Source organism: Lolium rigidum, chromosome 2 (assembly GCF_022539505.1).
Source record: "Lolium rigidum isolate FL_2022 chromosome 2, APGP_CSIRO_Lrig_0.1, whole genome shotgun sequence".
Lineage (NCBI taxonomy): Eukaryota > Viridiplantae > Streptophyta > Magnoliopsida > Poales > Poaceae > Lolium > Lolium rigidum.
The window spans coordinates 67970028-67988326 of record NC_061509.1 but is presented as its reverse complement, the minus strand read 5'-3'; the positions used below and the strand labels follow the sequence as shown (position 1 = coordinate 67988326).

Genomic DNA, 18299 nt, shown 5'->3' with positions numbered 1-18299 from the left:
CCAACCATTTTTGCAAGTTTAGGGTAGGATTTACTTCTCATTTCCGTCGGCTTTTGTCAGTTCCTCGACGGCATCTCAAGGACCAAAATTCTGAAGATGAACACCATATGTAGTTGGATGGTAAGACCAAACGATGCTAACGGGAGGGTTTACATGGACCAACGTGGCCATAGCACACCCAATCTAGATTGGCTACTTAACCTTGAAGGTCCTCAGGTGAGATGTCTACAATAGTACGGTATGACCATGTTTGCACAATTCGATGATTGAGGTGGTCATGAAGTGCCGCGAGCAAGATCAACCCCTGCCATGATCATGACTGATAGGATGGATGTCTTCTAGGTACGGTGATCTAGTTAATGGTGAACTACAATTTCAGATCAGGAGAAGACACAAGAGGTGATCTTGAGGCGGCTCTAAAATCCATCTAGGGTTTTGTCCCTCTCGGTGGCGACGCTGTCAGTCTACTCCGCCTCTGGTGGTCTTGGGGCCTTTGGAGGCGTGGCAGACCGCAACCTCTCGCCGACGGGAAGGTTTTAGTTCTCCGTTTTAGTTTGTTTTAAGTGTCTTCTTCGAGATGGTGAGGTGGTGGCTACATCCTGCTGAATAAGGTCCTCCCCGCCCTATTCTCGCTCCGATGGTGCGTCTAGCATCATCTCAGGTCCTTCCCGCCCTATCCTCACTCCGATGGTGCGTCTAGTATCGGCAGAGGACCCGTGGAGTCGTATGTCCAGCATATCTCCTAAGATCCAGTGGATTTTAGAAATCCAGCGTCCTTGGTAAATTTGGAACTGGATTTTAAAATCCATGGGGAACGGGGCTTCGTTGGACGTGGACATGAACTGGACATCCGGTTCAATAACAGTGGATACCCATGGACCTCACATTTGGATAGTCCAGAATCCCAGTGGACCTCGACACGACGCAACACACACGAAGCTGCTCTGCGCCTCCTCCCTCGCCGGCACCGGCAACGGCAACCCCCTCCACCGCCGCCCTCTCTCCCTGCCCGCCGGCGGCCACCCCATCCTCGCAGCTCGCCGGCCGAATTGACTTCAATGGCGACCCGGACCTTCCTTCCCCGACTACGCCGCACTCCCATATCCCTAGAAGCCAACGGCGCCTGAAGAGCAGCCTAGCAGCCGCCACCTCCTCCTCGAGACCTCTCCGACGAGCCTCTCCACCTCCGCCTGCACACCCTGGACGTCCGCCCCTTCCCCTAGCTGAAGGTGACCTTCTCCTTCCTCTACCTCTCTCTTGGATTATAGCTCTTGGGTGCTATCAGTTTACAATACGATCCTTCCCCATTCAGACAGACTACACGTTGCTCTGTACTACTGTTGTACACAATGAAGATGCAGTTAGAAAGTACTATTTCTAGTACTTGGGTACCATGTTGACCCGATATGCTCCTGCAATGCTGGAAAATCCAATGGATGATGTACCATTCTTTGTCCACGTTGACCCGATATTTGTATATTTGTCTTGATAAGATTCTGGGACTTTGCTTAAATGACCATATAGTTTGCGGAAATATGCGCCTGCTTAGTGCGGATTACATGCAATCCTTCATTTATCCGTCACCGGAGTCTTGATAGCAGATTGTGCTAGTTGTGCTAGTATAGCGGCGTATTTTCCTTTTCTTGTGATTATCTGAAAATTATGACAGCTACGAGGAAAATTACGAGTCGTCTCTTCTTTTAATCAACTAATAATGAAATCTTAGGATTCTAAATGTGGCATGGCTGGTCAATACGGTTTTTGTTAAACATGTTAAATTTTGCAAGCAACGGTGAATAGGTTAGTTGAGTAGTACCAAATTTGTTGTTCACAGTTTTGTAACCGCTGACGGCTTGCTCTAGGTGTTGGACCAGCACGCTCTCCCCCACGGCGGGTGTTCACCTCTTGCTTGGGTTACTGTTATTTTCTGATATCAATAGTGATGCTCTCATTGGACTTATTATTTTGAAATCTTTTTACTGCAGTTGTGCCATCTCACTTGGAGCAGCTTAGGTTGCTGATATTCAGTAGTAATACTCCAATTCTCAAAATGTCGAATAGTCAAACTGCAGAGCAATTGCAACTTGGTGGAGTGGATGATGTAACGCAGCTTACCAATCGCAGAAGCAAGAAAAGATCTAGAGTTTGGGAATTTTTCAAGGAGTTACCTGAGGAAGGAAAAGCTATCTGCATTTATTGTCAGTCCAAATTGTCATATCATCAAGGGATTGGCGTGTCACACTTTAAGCGCCATATCTTGGCCGGATGCCACGAGTTCCCATCTGATATTGATCGCAATGCAATATTTCCCGTGAGTGACCCCGTTGTAGATGCTCGTTTTGTGGTGGATCCAACTGTATTTCCCGTGAGTGACCCAATTGTAGATGCACGTTTTGTGGTGGATCCAGCTGTGACAAGGGATTTCATGACTAAGTTTTGGATCAGTGCAAATATTGCTTTCAGAAAGATTGAAAATGTTTTTTTCAAGAAAATGATGAAGTCAGCACACCCAAGTCTTCATGTTCATGGTCGAAAAACTCTCAAAAAGGATTGTCTTGCTGTGTATGACGAAGAGAAGAAGAAGATTGAAAACAGCTTGGCTAATTCTGGCTCTCATGTTAGTTTTACAACTGATATGTGGACATCAATCCAAGAACTTGGATACATTTGCTTGACTGCACATTATATCGACGAGGAATTCAATCTGCACATGCATACAATCAGTTTTAAAAGTGTCCCATATCCTCACAACGCTACTGCAATCCATAGTACTATTATGGATTGTCTCTATGATTGGGACTTGTCTAACAAAGCTTTTGCTTTTACTCTGGATAATGCCACATCAAATACTGCTGCAGTGAATAAGTTAAAGGCCAAACTTTGGACAGACAAGCCCTTTGGAGGCGAAGATCTCCATGTGAAATGCACAACACACATCTTGAACTTAGTTGTCCAAGATGGAATGGATACTATCAAGGATGCAACAGAGCCTGTAAGGGATGTTGTTAAACATGTAAACTCATCCGGACCTCGCTTGCAGACTTTTAACTTACTTCCAGAAATGTCTGGCCATGAACCTAAGAAAAGATTGAAATTAGATGTTCCCAGAAGATGGAACTCTACATATAGCATGCTTGAAGAAGCTTTGAAGTTTAAGGCGGCCCTCACTAGCTATGCTGATGTTCAAAACATTCAAGGACCTACAGTTGAAGAATGGAGTCTGGCTGAGAGAGTTTGCAACTTCCTAAAGAACTTTGCTGATGCAACAAAGGTTTTGTCCATGCATAAATTCCCAACAGCACATAGATACTTAGAAGAGATTTGGGGAATTCGAGAACTACTCGTTGATGACAAATATACATCAGATGATTTTTTGAAGGAGTTGTGCAAAGATATGAAGGCAAAGTTTGATAAATACTGGGATCAACCTAACAAAGTTCTTCTGGTTGCATCCTTATTGAATCCACGGTACAAAATAGCTCTTCTGAAGTTTTGTTGGACCGAAGCATATGGAGAAGAGGTGGCTGAACAGAGAGTAGCTGATGTTCGTAAGTGGTTTAAAGAATATTACGAGTATTACAAATGCATGGTGCAAAGTTCTTCACAAGGAAGCAACATTAATTCGTCACATGAGGTGGGAGGGTCTGCAAATATGCCCTCAAGGCTAACAGGAAAGCGCAAATTAGAGTTGGGATTTGCTTTGTTCAAACAACAATATCGCCCTAATCACTCTAGAAGGTCAGAGGTTGATATTTATCTAGAAGATTCATTGGTTCCTCTTAGTGAAGGTGAAACTGTTGACGTGTTGAAGTGGTGGAAAAGGAACGCAGAGAATTATCCTGTACTAGCCAAGATGGCTCGGGACTTTCTGGCTATTCCATTATCATCTGTGGCTTCTGAATCAACATTTAGTATAGCCAGCATGATAATTGATAAACATGGCAGTTCTCTAAATCCAGAAACAGCTGAAGGACTAATATGCTCAAAAGATTGGCTAAAAGAATACTTGTCCGATGACGACGACGACACTGATGATGGTAAATAGCGATGATATTGGCTTTTTTGAATTAAGGTTTTCACATGCTGTTGTTAATGTTATCTATTTCTCATTCATAGATTGACTCCACGGGTTTCAGCCATAGATTTATGCTCAAAAAAAGGACACAGGTCTGTTTTCTAGATACTTCTTTGTTAGATCATCATTTTATTCCACTTGTTAGATGCTACTTGTGCTCAACCAACTTTTTCACATGCTATTAAGCTGATCAGTCCCTTTGTTAAGTCAGTCCACTCTCTTGTGTATTACTAAAACTACTTGTGGGTATGAAGTTCCTTGTACTGTTCTTATGGGCAGACGCTAGAAAAACTACATGTTATATCTATGTTGAGATGGCAATATGATAGACTGAAAGCTTACATGATCACATGCTGGTCAGTTCTATGTGATTCACAATGGTCAGCACGTAGTATATCTGTATTGATTTAGCTAGCAGGTTCTTCATAGAGTATATGTGTAGCAGCACCCTTTTGTCTTGCCATTTGAATAAGGGTCAGAGCCTTGACAATAACAATCAGGAACTAGCAAACTTATCTTTGGTGTTCAGTAAAGCCTATACATGGTTGCTTTTAGTTCCACACTCAGAGTCATAGCTAGGCACTCATTCATGGCAGTCAAAGGATGACACGGCATTAGATTAAGTGTTTGGATATCTAGTCTGTGTGCATACTACCGTAAGAGACTACTGTTCCCCAAGTTCGGTCATGAAGATCTTCGTTGCCACTCGCCACCTGATTCAGCAGCTCCGACTTCACAACAGGGAAGTCCAGCAGGAAGACGAGTTGGACACACCGAAACAAGAAGCCGACTAACAAGATCTTGCCGCAACCAAACCATCACTTGTCACCATCGTCCTTGCCACGCAAGCCACCACGTGGAAACCCTGCATTGCCTGTCGGACACCTGCCAACCGCAATGTTGTGTGCGTCAAACCCATCAAGAAGCACGGATGGGATCAATGTCTTCAAGATGACGCCCCCAAGGTGGAAAGCGACGTGAGAACGACGCTCGTCGCCTGGCCCATCTTGTCTAGGTTTTCATCCAAAGAGCTTGAGCCGACGCTGGAAGAGGTCGAGGAGACTCCACAGCAGCGCCTCCAAGAAGTGGAACAGCAACCACAGTCGACACCACCGCCGGCCAGCATTGGCCTGGCAGACTTTCAGCCAGCGGCGGGCCTAGGATTTGAAGCCCGGGTATTCAAAAAATCCAAGCCTAATTTCTTACACTTTAAAAGACATTATTTTTGACCGGGACTTCACATTTAGGCTAATGGCACCGAAGTAGAGATTGGCTGTGTTGTCCTGGAGAGGGAGATGATGTGAGCTAGCTTTTATCTTTTGTTGAATGCTTGAATAGAATCTAGTTTTTCATACCTGCAGGCAGGCAGCAGCATAGACTACATGCATATAAATGCTTTGGCAAAAATAAAGGGTATTCAACTCAATACCCTTGACTTGAGCTAGGCCCGCCCCTGCTTTCAGCCAAAGCTGAAGGACCACTATCCCCACGCTACCAGCCAGAGCCAGCCTGTGCAGCCACTGGCCCGCACACCCCCGACGCCGCAACCACGCCATCACTGCGCAGAGGCCATCACTTGCCTCGCCACAAGAGAACCAGAATTGGAGGCAACATGACGACGTGGGCTTAGCCTAGTGGTTAGGGTCGCAGTGGCGCACCCTAACGACCAGAGTTCGATCCCTGTCAGGGACGAATTCTGGAATTGTCACGCCAAGTCCCGCTTCTACTATATCAATAGTGTTTCTAGTTCCTCCTAGACACTGTTTCATTTTTAGAATTGGAGGCAACAAAACTCGGGGAGTCTCGATCTTGGGAGCAGCAGCCGCATCACGCGGAGACATCACGAGATAGAAGACGGATGGCTGCTCCATGCGCGCCGGCAGGAGCAACCACCCAACAGCAGCCACCAGCGCGTGGAAGCAGCAGAAGCACCCACAGCCGCTACAGATTGATCGACAGCAGCCACTGAGACCACGTCGGGTCGCTGCGCAAGCATCCTGCAACACCACGAACTGGAGGAGCGCTGAGCAGCAGGTTGAACCAGCTCCAACTCCGACCACCTCACCGTCCACCATGGCCACGCTGGACGCTGCTGCCAGGAGCCGCCATAGGCCGCCGCCCACTCAAGAAACAGCCGGAGGACCCCGTCTCTTCAGGAACAGGGCCTGCCGCCACCGCAACAGGAGTTGGCGGCAGCGGCGGCAGGGGAGGCGAGCAGGGGAGGGCCTAGCGGCAGCTAGGGTTTCGCCCCCCGGGCCGCCAATGGGGCGCAACATGTGGGGTGGGAATCCCTCAAATTCCATGATTTACATGATCATAATATTTCAGCTTATTTGTTTGATGCCTCTCCTTCTGCTTGGCAACAGAGGCAGAGGCTTATTAATTCACTAACTTATAGCTAGTTTTCTGAAACTGCAGGAGAGCAAAGATGGTGTTTGGGAATTTCAACCATAATGGTGCATTTGCTGATAGCCTGCATGTCATTTCTCACTGGTGTTTAGATGATGGCTGGACAGAAAATTATAGTCCAGTATTATCATGTAACTTGAGTCACCATTTATCGAAAACTCACCATCTGTATGTCCGTATGCAGTGTAATCTATAGACTTGAGTTCAGTTGAAAAGTTCTTGTTTTGTTATGTTCCATCTACCGATCCCTGGTTGATGCTCCAGATATGCTAGCGGTTAAGCTTTCACATGCTAGCGATTGAGCTTTAACATCCTGCGGCTTGCCGTCGCAAGACCTTGGATGTCCAGTACTACAACAACTTGGGTTTGGACGGATTTGGATACTTCAAAGCTCAGCGTGGACTGGAGATGGAATGAACTAGCTTAGGTGGGTACTAGTTGGACATGTGCGTTTTTTGAATTTGGACGCCGATCCAGTTCCAGATTTAACTGCAAGTCTTCACACGACCAAACACAGGTTTTGCTATAGCCAAAGTCTAAAGCAGTTAACCAAATACAGTAGGGGCGCGTTTGGTAGCATGCATCCCCCTTGGCTCGCATGGGGGAGCAATTTTCGGCCCGTTTGGATGCCTGGGTCAAGCGGCGTTCTCGCATTAACCGGTTCTCAAAGCACCCCTAGGACAGGCCCTTGAGGAACGCCCGGAATGGCAGTTTCTCCGGGGCCAGGTCCGTTGCGGCCAGAAGGCTGCACTCGTGGGGAAGGGAGGTGGAGACGTCGCGTCCCTTCGGGAACACGCGCCATAATTAGCCTCACCGCTCCCCTCTCCTTCCTCTCACTCGCGACCGCAGTCTCACCTCCCCTAAACTGTCACATCACCCGGCGGTTCCCCTCCCGCTGACCAATCCGCCGCACCTACGCAGGGAGGAGCACCGCTACCGGAGGAGGAGACGTCGGCGACGAGGACCTCGACATCGGCCGCAATCTGCTCCGCAGACCTCATCGGCATCTCGTCTTCGCCCGCGACCTCGAGCTCGTCCTGTGCCGGAAGAATGGCGGTAACGACCCCTCCTCACCTTCGTAGGGAGGCGGAGACGCCGCGTCCCTTCGGGAACACGCGCCATAATTAGCCTCACCGCTCCCCTCTCCTTCCTCTCACTCGCGACCGCAGTCTCACCTCCCCCAAACTGTCACATCACCCGGCGGTTCTCCTCCCGCCGACCAATCCGCCGCACCGACGCAGGGAGGAGCACCGCTACCGGAGGAGGAGACGTCGGCGACGAGGACCTCGACATCGGCCGCAATCTGCTCCGCAGACCTCATCGGCATCTCGTCTTCGCCCGCGACCTCGAGCTCGTCCTCTGCCGGAAGAATGGCGGTAACGACCCCTCCTTCTCACCTTCGTACTCGTTCTGTTGAAACATGCCATTTTCGGGCATTTTCCGACGACATGCACATTAGATCTGCTAGGGTTTCCATTACGATAGCGGTCGGATTGACGTTTTGCAAGGTGTTCGTCCCTATTTCTTGCAGTTCTTGTCCAGTTCTTGCATTTCACGGTCTCGATTTGCTTAGATCTGCTACTATAGTGTCGGATTGCGGTAGATCCTTCCTAGACCGGCCTTTGGATTGCTGAAACTGGCAGAACTTACCGTGCATGCATAGAGGCGAAGGTCTTTTTGTGTTCGGGTTTACCATGTTGTCATTGTTGTGCGAAAAGTTGAGCAGAGTCGCGCTAGTTTGTTCAGACGCAAGAGGAGTGGGAGGACTTGAAGAAGGAAGTTGCAATGCTCAAGAATATGCAGAGAACACAAGCACAAATGATGAGGGCTAAGAAACAGGAATGGGAGGCAGAAAAATAGGCTTTGGAGGCTGAGAAGAGAAAGCTAGAGTATGACATATACGATCTGCTTCAAGTGAACTTTGCAATCAAGGACAAGCTCAAGAGGATCAAGGCCACTTGTGAGATGTGATGAATGTGATGTAGACCTATTGTATGAGAATTTGTAATGTGGCCTAAGTACAATTTGTAATGTACCCTAAGTACCACTCGTAATGTACTCAATTTGAAGTGCCAATTGTGTTGTTTCTTGATTGAACTAGGCCAATGATTATACCCTGTAATCATAGTATGAGGAGATGATTGATCAGAACCTATGGCATGACTTAACATGACCAAGCTATTGGTTCTGTTCAAACATCTCCTACATATGTCCTCATTGTATGATGCCTTTGATACCCTGCTTTGCATGTTTATGCTTCTTGAGTTCTGCATTGGCCAATGATTCAACTATGGCACAACGACATGCATGGTGCTGCCCTCAAACTTAGTCATGTGTGCCGTATTACTGGCACACTAGACTTAGTTTGGGGACAGTCCATCTGCTTACCGTGTGATCCTACATATGAGGTCTCGTTTTGGTATGTGTACTGCATTGGCCAATAATTCAACAAAGGAACAATGGTAGGCTAGGTGGTGGCCTCAAACTTAGTCATGTGTGCCACTGTCGTAGCACACTACACTTAGTTTGTGGCCACTCCCTATGCCTGCCGTGTGAGCAACTGTATGAGGCCTTACTAATGTTATCAATGTCCGTTTTCATCTACGCCACTTGTGAGCACGCACACCTCTAATTGCTTGTTTTCTTCTGGCAGACTGAGAAGATCATGCTTGGGTCACCTGCCGAGGTTCCCGGCGAGGGACCGGCGAAGAACCGTCATGGAAGGCCGGCTAAGGTCGGCCACTTCCACGACGAGCCAGGGCCGGACCACTTACTGAAAATCATCTTCAAGCCCACCTTTGGTCGCATCATTATCCCTAAAGCTTTCGTCAAGTGGTTCGGAGAAATCCCTTCCAACATAATCGTCACCACCAACACCGTATGCAACTTGAGGATGACTACGAGGAGAGAAGGCGATGACACATTCATCGACCAGGGATGGTCGGCCTTCGCCGTCGCCCATCAGCTCAAGGTAGGCCAGTTCGTCACCTTCAGAAGAGTGTCCTCCTTGGAGTATAGTGTGGTCATCTTCGACCACACCTGCACTGAGGTGGTGACGAGGTGCCCGTACCATGGCGATGACACTAGATGCGTCGTCTCCGAGCACCATGTCTGAAGCTAACCTGGTGCCATGTCGTGTCTAGTTGCTGCTCGTGTCTAGTGTGTTGAACTATGATCCTGTCTGCCATCTCCAGAACTATGATCGTGTCTGCAAAATGTTGTGCCGTGAACTTGTGTCGTCTATGATCACTACTAAGTTATCTATCGTCTATGATTGTGTTCTTATTTGTTCTTACTTGTGCTGTTGATCGCTGGTAACCTCACCACTGAAGGGAAGAGGTTACCAGAACCGGATTATGGGTTGCAAATAGCAGGGGTGCCGTTCTGGCTGCTACAAGGCCTTAAAACCAACCTACCAAACGGCCAGAGTCCAAATCTCCACGGGGCCGAAAAATCGCCGTGCAGGCCACCAAACAAAGTCGCTTTTATGGCCCATGGCCCGTCTTGAACGCGCAATACCTCCCTCTTCCTACGCCAGTGATGCATGAAATCGGCCTAGGCAACCAACGCGCCCTAGTAGACTTCAGTTTATGCCAGAACTCAGAAAATGGCTCAGTTTATGCCAGAATTAGGGTTGAAAACAAAAGCGAGACTTTCCGTCCGTTTTCGAAGAAAAAGAAAATTGAGGGCCAAATATGAAAAAGGAAGGGGCATTTTGAGGAAAAGAAACGGAAACGGCAAAAGCATAAATGGAAACGAAAAAGAAAACGAGGGAGCCCTTTCCGAGGAAACAGAAACGGCAAAGGAAATTCCGGAAAAATAAATACGGAAAGTTTCTGAAAATATAACCTATAGAGGTCCGTGCATTTAGTAGGCCTACATTTACACATGAAACCAAGCTTGGCCACGTGTCAAGTCCATTAATTACTCTAACCCTAATCACTCTGTATAATTGCGTGTGCATGCAGCCGTTAAACTATGTGTATTACTTTATGTGAATTGCCGCTTGTCGAAGTTAAGTGTTATATCTTGTGCTATTGTCTTTTTTTTTATGTGTGTCTTTCGGTCTACAAACCAAGATATCATACCGCATTGTGTTGTGGCAAATATTCATTTTCGTAACGTATCCTCTACGTATCTGTTCCGTATTCATATTCAATAATTTCCGTTTTCATATTCGTTTCTGAGGTTTCCGATTTTATTTTCGATTCCGAAAAGATATAGGAAAATAAAAATGATAAAGCATGTTTCCATTTGTTTTCGTTTCATTTTTAACCCTAGCCATGCAGAAATTGCAAGCAACCCTTAAACATGCCCTGGCCTTGAGATTGCGCTCGCGTTGTGCGGCCCAGCAAGCTTAACCTCCAAACAGAAATCCACAAAAAAACCAAGTCCACAAACGGACAAGCCCAAGCCAGGTTCCCCTGCAAGACGGCCTACGGCGCTGGAGGAAGCGTCGGCGATGGCGACCCCGGCGAAGGAGGCGGTGGCGGCGACGGGGAAGAGAGATGAGCTCGCGGATTCGCTGGCCGAGCTCTTCACCAACGTCTCCCTCATGGTCCGCGGCGAGCTCCAGGTCCGTTCGCCGCCCCCACTCCGTTTTCCGGCACATAGTTCGCCGGTTGCGGCTGTAGTTTGCAGGATTCAACTTAGAAGACGAGCAAATTCGATCCAGAGATGCTCATGGCCAATTCCCTGCTGCTGATCTGACCAGCCAACGCGATAGAACCATGCCATAACCATAGTGTAGAACCCTTCGTTGTTGGTTCGTTCAGGTTTCGTAGTCTGATTGGTGGTTGGTGCACGGATTATCTAGGTATTTTCTGGATTTGATATGATCATGGGGATTCGTTAACGATTGTCTGAACAGGTAGCCATTGAAGGCGAGCAATCACTAATCAGGTAGTGTTAAAGTGGCTTTTCTGTCAGTGAATTTGTAGCCCTAGATGAATCCCCCCATTCTTTTGGCACCAATAATAGCTATGCAACACTTCAGAATTATTTCTCATTAATGCTTGAAGGTGCAATATTTGGTTGGCTATATGATGATTTCAACTGGTTCTGTGTTCAGCATTTCGAGCCTAAGCTATGTGGTCTGTACTTGGTTTCTTTGCTTTTTGAGAGACTGAATACTTCTTCAGTTCTAAAAATGCATAATGTATTGTAGCTTGGAACTTAATATTTTTTTTTGAGGAATCTACGGTAGGCTAAAAGACAGACTGAACCATTTTTTCAAAAACCACAATGGGAGACAAAGTTCTCTACAAGTTTAAGAGCCAACAATAAAAGAAAAGGAGAGAGCTACAGTTAAAAAAAGAAACAATCGAGAAAAGACCGAAAACAAAGCTGCTAGTCATAAGAAAACACTGACGAAATACCTAAATATTACAATAGGACCTGTACAAAAATTTATACCGGGGATGCAAGGTAAACAAACATGACCGCCCAAACCCTGAAGAAGAGCCCTGCTACGAACGTTGGAGCATCGATGAGTCCAAAGAGAAAGGTCATCTAAGCATCAACGGAAAACCCTGGAGATAGGCCCATTTTCATTTCTGGACACTACAAATACTTACCGAAGATCTGACTTTGTATACGGATTCACACCCCCAAAGGTCCCAGATCTAAAGAAATAGATGCGGTTTCATTTAACATGTCAATGGTATGGCTGTGCAAGTAGTACATGTATTCAAATTGGCCTCATAAGCCACATAGCATTTGCTTTGCTCTTCTTTTATATAGTGGATCAAAAGAAGAAAAATAAGATCAATGACATTAAGTGACCTTTCCATAAAATGGAGGCGATTCACCTGGTGGTGTGCTGTTTTGTGCTATGTGGCGTACCATGCAGCTTTTTGGTACTGTACCTCTGAAGTAAATGGATTATTTCACATTTGGATTTGGCAACAAAGTGTTATCATGATTTGAATAATAAATGCTGTACTTTGAGTTTTGGCAGAAAGGGGCTGTGGTAGCTAAAAGTAATGAAACATACTGTAGATAATAACTTCACCAAACCATTTACGTTGTGCAAAAGTCAAGAGACGATTAACTTCTACTTAATCTGAATCTTAAGTATTAATACATTGCAGGTTTAATTTTCTGAAAGGTTAGCTCTACCTCGCTAATGCTTACTGTAGGGGTTACTGATCAACATTTGATTTTTGTTAGCAGTTGTTTTTTCTTTTAAGACGTCGCTCGCATTGTTTTCAGGGAACTAACAGCCAGCTATCACTACTCGAAAAGATGAATCAACGTGTGGCAGAGGAATACAATAGCTATGGAGATGTTGCATCTGGTCTGAGAGTCTTCGTGGAGCAACTGAATGAGAAAAACCAAGGGTTTGAAGAATATACATCCCAGATTGACGCGATAGACCATCAGGTGACCGAGTTTGAGGCGGTGGTGTCCATGCTCGATAAGTATGTTTCCGTGTTGGAAAAGAAAGTGAAGTCTGCTTATCACATTGCTCCTACGCAATGATTCATCTAGAAGCATGTTGTAAATCTTTTTGTTTTCTTTTTGGAACAATAATTGAGCATATCTGTAGTAATCAGATACATGTGCATGGAATGCTCACACTGTAGTCCTAATGTTTCCACCATTGTTGTAATTGTTGTAGTGGAATTGAATAGCCAAGTTGTGTGTTGCTTTGGCAATTCGGTTACTTTCAGGTATTGTTGCTACCACAATGAAAAATAGACAGCACTATTAGATTATTTTCCCACATGTCCTTCCTGAGATGAATGTCAGGAAACTAATGGATCTGATTTATACTTGCAGGCCCTAATCATGCAATCCGCCCTAAACTATTGTGCAATGGATCGGCCTCCGCTGTGCAGCTCTGATAGTTGGACAGGCGTGTCATTCTCCGGTGCACATCCTACAAAGATTCCCGCAAATTTTCAATTCTTGGAACAGATCGTACGGGGTGGTCAAATGGCATGTGGTGACAGTGGAGCTGAAGCCTCTGCCATTGAATTTTTCTTGATCCGGAGCGTTTTCACATGCAACTTGGCACCATTATCATTGCAGTTTGCGACCGCCTTTCACTTGCACGTTTTGTCCTTGTGGACGTTGTAAGCAGCCTTGAACTCCCACTTTGTGTATAAGTAGGGTTATCATTGAAAGAAGTGGCCAAATCTTTCCGTTAGTACTCCTCCTACTATCTTTCAGTAGTTTGATTTACAATTTTCCAATTGTGTAGCGATCATGCCGTAGATTCAACTAGTCAAAGCCTCGAACCAATCAGAGGAAGCAACCTTTTGCCGTCCACTTCCAACAGGAGTTTACTTACTCCACTCTAACCGAGTATATTTATACACTGCTAATTACAAAACGATGGCCAGGATTGGATAGAACAAAACAACACGAACCATAGCCAAATCCCCTTATCGTCAGCACCCGTGAGAGCATCTCCACCGGCGTCCCCGATAACGGCCCCGATAGCTTTTTGGGGGCCGAGAGCGAAAATGGGCTCGCACCGCGCCCTCCAAACGGCGCTGGCCAATTTTGGAGCCCAATATAATCGCCGGCAACCCCGTGCCGGCCCCTTCGCCAAGGGCGCGAATCGGGCGCGCCGGCGCCTCGCGAGGCTGAAAATTTTGGGCGTGGGAGCCGCCTGTCAATGACGCCAGGGCGCCGCGCGGGATATTTTACCGCCACGACGCTCCCGCCACAACGCTGCGCGGGAAATTCTCCCGCCGCGACACTGCGCGGGAGGTTTCCCGCCTCGCCGGCGGTCCATATAATCCCTCCTCCCTTGCCTCTATAGTGCAAAAACCCTAGAAAAATAGCACAATGTTCGATTCGTGGGACGAGTGGCGCTAGAGGCGGCCGTAGAAGTCGTGGAAGCAGACCCGTAACTCGTAGAGTACGAGGCGTGGGAGGAGGCGGCACTAGCGGCGACCGTGGATGCCCACGTCGGGGATGAGCGGCAGGGCCAGGAGGCTTAGAGGCGGCTGCGGGTGACCGAGGAGGCGCGACGGCGGCGGGTGGCGCGGGCAGGAGGTGGCGCGGCAACGGGAGGAGTCGGAGCGGCGGCGGCGGGAGGATGCGGAGTTACTGGAGGCGCGGCGGCGGCGGGAGGCGGCGAGCGAGCGCCGGTGGGAGGCGCGACGGCAGAAGGGGTGGGAGGACCTTTTGCTGCGGCGGTCGCAGCGGGAGGAGACGCAGATTCAGGAGGAAGTCTGCGAGCGGCGGCGTTTGGCGGAGTTGCAGCTCCACCTACAGAGGCAGGAGTTGGATCACCATCGACGGCGGGAGGATCTGGAGCGGCAGCTGCGTCATTAGGCGGTGGCCGCGAATAGAGCCGCCTACTTGACGTTTGTGGCGGAGAGAGCATGGATTATCGACGGAGGAGCAGCGGAGAGAGCAGAGGAGAGACCACCGAAGAGAGCAGCTCCACCTCCATAGAGCCAAGTGGTCAGTAGGTAGTAGTCTAGAGATGAAGCAGATTTCATATGTCATCCGGGGTTGAGGAGTGAATAATGTTTTACTCGGATTTACCCGAAAATATTATTCATTCCTCGATCCTGAATGACATTAAAATGAAATTTTAAGTATAATAGTTTGTGTAAAAAAACTTCTATCGGGACGGCCTGTTTGGGAGCGCCGGAGTGGAAACAACTCCCCCAAATAGAGGATGCAGTGTTAGTGCCCCCAGACGAAGGTGCCGGGCACCCCTGTCGGCGTCTATTAGGAGGCTACCGGTGGAGATGCTCTGAGAGGAAGACATCTGAGCCAGGGACCCATTTGGGGCGAGAAAGCTCTCATTTTCGTTGATTTGGCCTCGTCTCGTCTGCTCAAATGTAAGACGAAATGTACTAAATTAAGCAAATGCTACATCAGCTTCTTCACAAACAGACGAGACCTTTCTTGTACAACGACACTTGCCCGTTGGACAAGTTATAAATAACAGCACGAAAACGACCCATGTACTGTACTACTGTACTTTAGTTTTGGTGGAAAACTAATGTTGTTCGTTAAGTCAACTCCCATATACTCTGTGCCCTTAACAACCCTGACTGTGTGACCATGCACAATCTTGGCCCCGTTCGTCAGAGGGAGAGCGAGAATCCAGTTGACGGTGGGTTACGGTTTAGTGGTGTGCGAAGGTAGGCATCTCCCTGGCCGGAAATAATGGCGTCCCCACCACAGGCCATGGCTCGAAGCTGCCTTCGCCATCCTATCCAGCGCATCTCCTCTGAGGTTGTTGCTGGATTGGCCCCTCGACCTTTCCATAATTGCGTTATCGGATTGTGTCGGCCTTCCTCTGCTGCTCATTTCTTTGTTGTCTTTGTTTTTCTTTTTTGGTTGAAAGAGAGATGGTCCTTTTAGTATGGTTGGCATGAATGGAACCAACATACTCTCTCCGTTTGGAAAAAGGTTACTCAACTCTGTCTAGATATGACACATACAAGCGGGGGTTGTATTTATTGTTTTGGTTCGAACAATTAGATTTAGATATCTCCTATGGTGCTAAATATAGGAGTGGTTTGCTTGTTGGTGATGTTTGTTGGTAAAGACCTAGTGAGAGTCATTGCATATGTATTCTCTCAATATTAAACTATACGGCTTATTTTGACTTTCCTATCCATACATTATATAAGTATAGTGCATATAATAGCTTGAAAATATTTACAAGACAGGTGATACGTCTCCAACGTATCGATAATTTCTTGTGTTCCATGCCACATTATTGATGTTATCTACATGTTTTATGCACACTTTATGTCATATTCGTGCATTTTCTGGAACTAACCTATTAACAAGATGCCGAAGTGCCGATTGCTTGTTTTCTGCTGTTTTTGGTTTCGAAATCCTAGTAAAGAAATATTCTCGGAATTGGACGAAATAAAAGCCCGGAGGCCTATTTTCTCACGAAGCTTCCGGAAGTCCGAAGACGAAACGAAGTGGGGCCACGGGGAGCCAAACCCTAGGGCGGCGCCCCCCCCTTGGCCGCGCCGCCCTGTCATCCGGGGCCCCCGTGCCCCCTCTCGACTTGCCCTTCCGCCTACTTAAAGCCTCCGTGACGAAACTTCCGCATCCGAGAGCCACGATACGGAAAACCTTACGAGACGCCGTCGCCGCCGATCCCATCTCGGGGGATCCTGGAGATCGCCTCCGGCACCCTGCCGGAGAGGGGAATCATCTCCCGGAGGACTCTACACCGCCATGGTCGCCTCCGGAGTGATGAGTGAGTAGTCTACCCCTGGACTATGGGTCCATAGCAGTAGCTAGATGGTTGTCTTCTCCCCATTGTGCTATCATTGTCGGATCTTGTGAGCTGCCTATCATGATCAAGATCATCTATATGTAATTCTATATGTTGCGTTTGTTGGGATCCGATGAATAGAGAATACTTGTTATGTTGATTATCAAAGTTATGCTTATGTGTTGTTTATGATCTTGCATGCTCTCCGTTACTAGTAGATGCTCTGGCCAAGTAGATGCTTTTAACTCCAAGAGGGAGTACTTATGCTCGATAGTGGGTTCATGCTCGCATTGACACCTGGGACGAGTGACGAGAAAGTTCTAAGGTTGTGTTGTGCTTGTTGCCACTAGGGATAAAACATTAGTGCTATGTTCAAGGATGTAGTCACTAGTTACATTACGCACCATACTTAATGCAATTGTCTCGTTGCTTTGCAACTTAATACTGGAGGGGGTTCGGATGATAACCTGAAGGTGGACTTTTTAGGCATAGATGCGGTTGGATGGCGGTCTATGTACTTTGTCGTAATGCCCAATTAAATCTCACTATATTCATCATGATATGTATGTGCATTGTCATGCTCTCTTTATTTGTCAATTGCCCAACTCGTAATTTGTTCACCCAACATGTTGTTCGTCTTATGGGAGAGACACCTCTAGTGAACTCGTGGACCCCGGTCCAATTCTCTTTACTCGAAATACAATCTATCGCAATACTTGTTTTTACTCGTTTTCTCTGCAAACAATCATCTTCCACACAATACGGTTAATCCTTTGTTACAGCAAGCCGGTGAGATTGACAACCTCACTGTTTCGTTGGGGCAAAGTACTTTGGTTGTGTTGTGCAGGTTCCACGTTGGCGCCGGAATCTCCGGTGTTGCGCCGCACTACATCCCGCCGCCATCAACCTTCAACGTGCTTCTTGGCTCCTCCTGGTTCGATAAACCTTGGTTTCTTTCTGAGGGAAAACTTGCTGCTGTGCTCATCATACCTTCCTCTTGGGGTTGCCCAACGAACGTGTGAAATACACGCCATCAAGCATATTTTCTGGCGCCGTTGCCGGGGAGATCAAGACACGCCGCAAGGGGAGTCTCCACTTCTCAATCTCTTTACTTTGTTTTTGTCTTGCTTTATTTTATTTACTACTTTGTTTGCTGCACTAAATCAAAATACAAAAAAATTAGTTGCTAGTTTTACTTTATTTGTTATCTTGTTTGCTATATTGAAAACACAAAAAATTAGTTACTAGCATTTACTTTACTTATTTCATCATGTTTCCTTTTAATTTTACCACAAAGAACATACCGGTAGGACGTGGGTCTATAGTTGGGAGAAATAACATTGAAGAATTCTTCAACCATGTTAGTACCATTGAAAATTTTGAAGATAGACACTTGGTAGACCTTGCGCCTACTTATGAAATTGCTGCTGCACATTTAGTTCGCTTGTTGGAAACCAAATTTGTTAATCTCAATCCTATAATCCAACACATGTTTTTCACACTTGGTGATATGGAAGAAGGGGAAAAGAAAGATTTTGTTTTAGAAACCCTTCTTAGAGAATTTGGTGGTCTAGCAAGAGAAGCTAGAAAGGTCTTTGC

General features: G+C 47.0%; 1 protein-coding gene and 1 long non-coding RNA gene across 2 annotated transcripts; both read left to right on the top strand.

Annotated features, from left to right (window-relative positions):
• The first annotated feature begins 3832 nt into the window (after positions 1 to 3832).
• LOC124686642 lies at positions 3833 to 6721 on the top strand. Its single transcript, XR_006997892.1, has 3 exons — positions 3833 to 4037; positions 4117 to 4167; positions 6494 to 6721. It is a non-coding gene; the product is annotated as an uncharacterized LOC124686642 (long non-coding RNA).
• A 4225-nt stretch (positions 6722 to 10946) lies between these two features.
• Positions 10947 to 13123, top strand: LOC124686641 (biogenesis of lysosome-related organelles complex 1 subunit 2-like). The gene is made up of 2 exons (XM_047220549.1): positions 10947 to 11060; positions 12698 to 13123. The coding sequence occupies exons 1-2, from the start codon at positions 10947 to 10949 to the stop codon at positions 12965 to 12967; spliced, it is 384 nt and encodes a 127-aa protein (XP_047076505.1). The 3' UTR covers positions 12968 to 13123.
• Positions 13124 to 18299: the final 5176 nt, after the last annotated feature.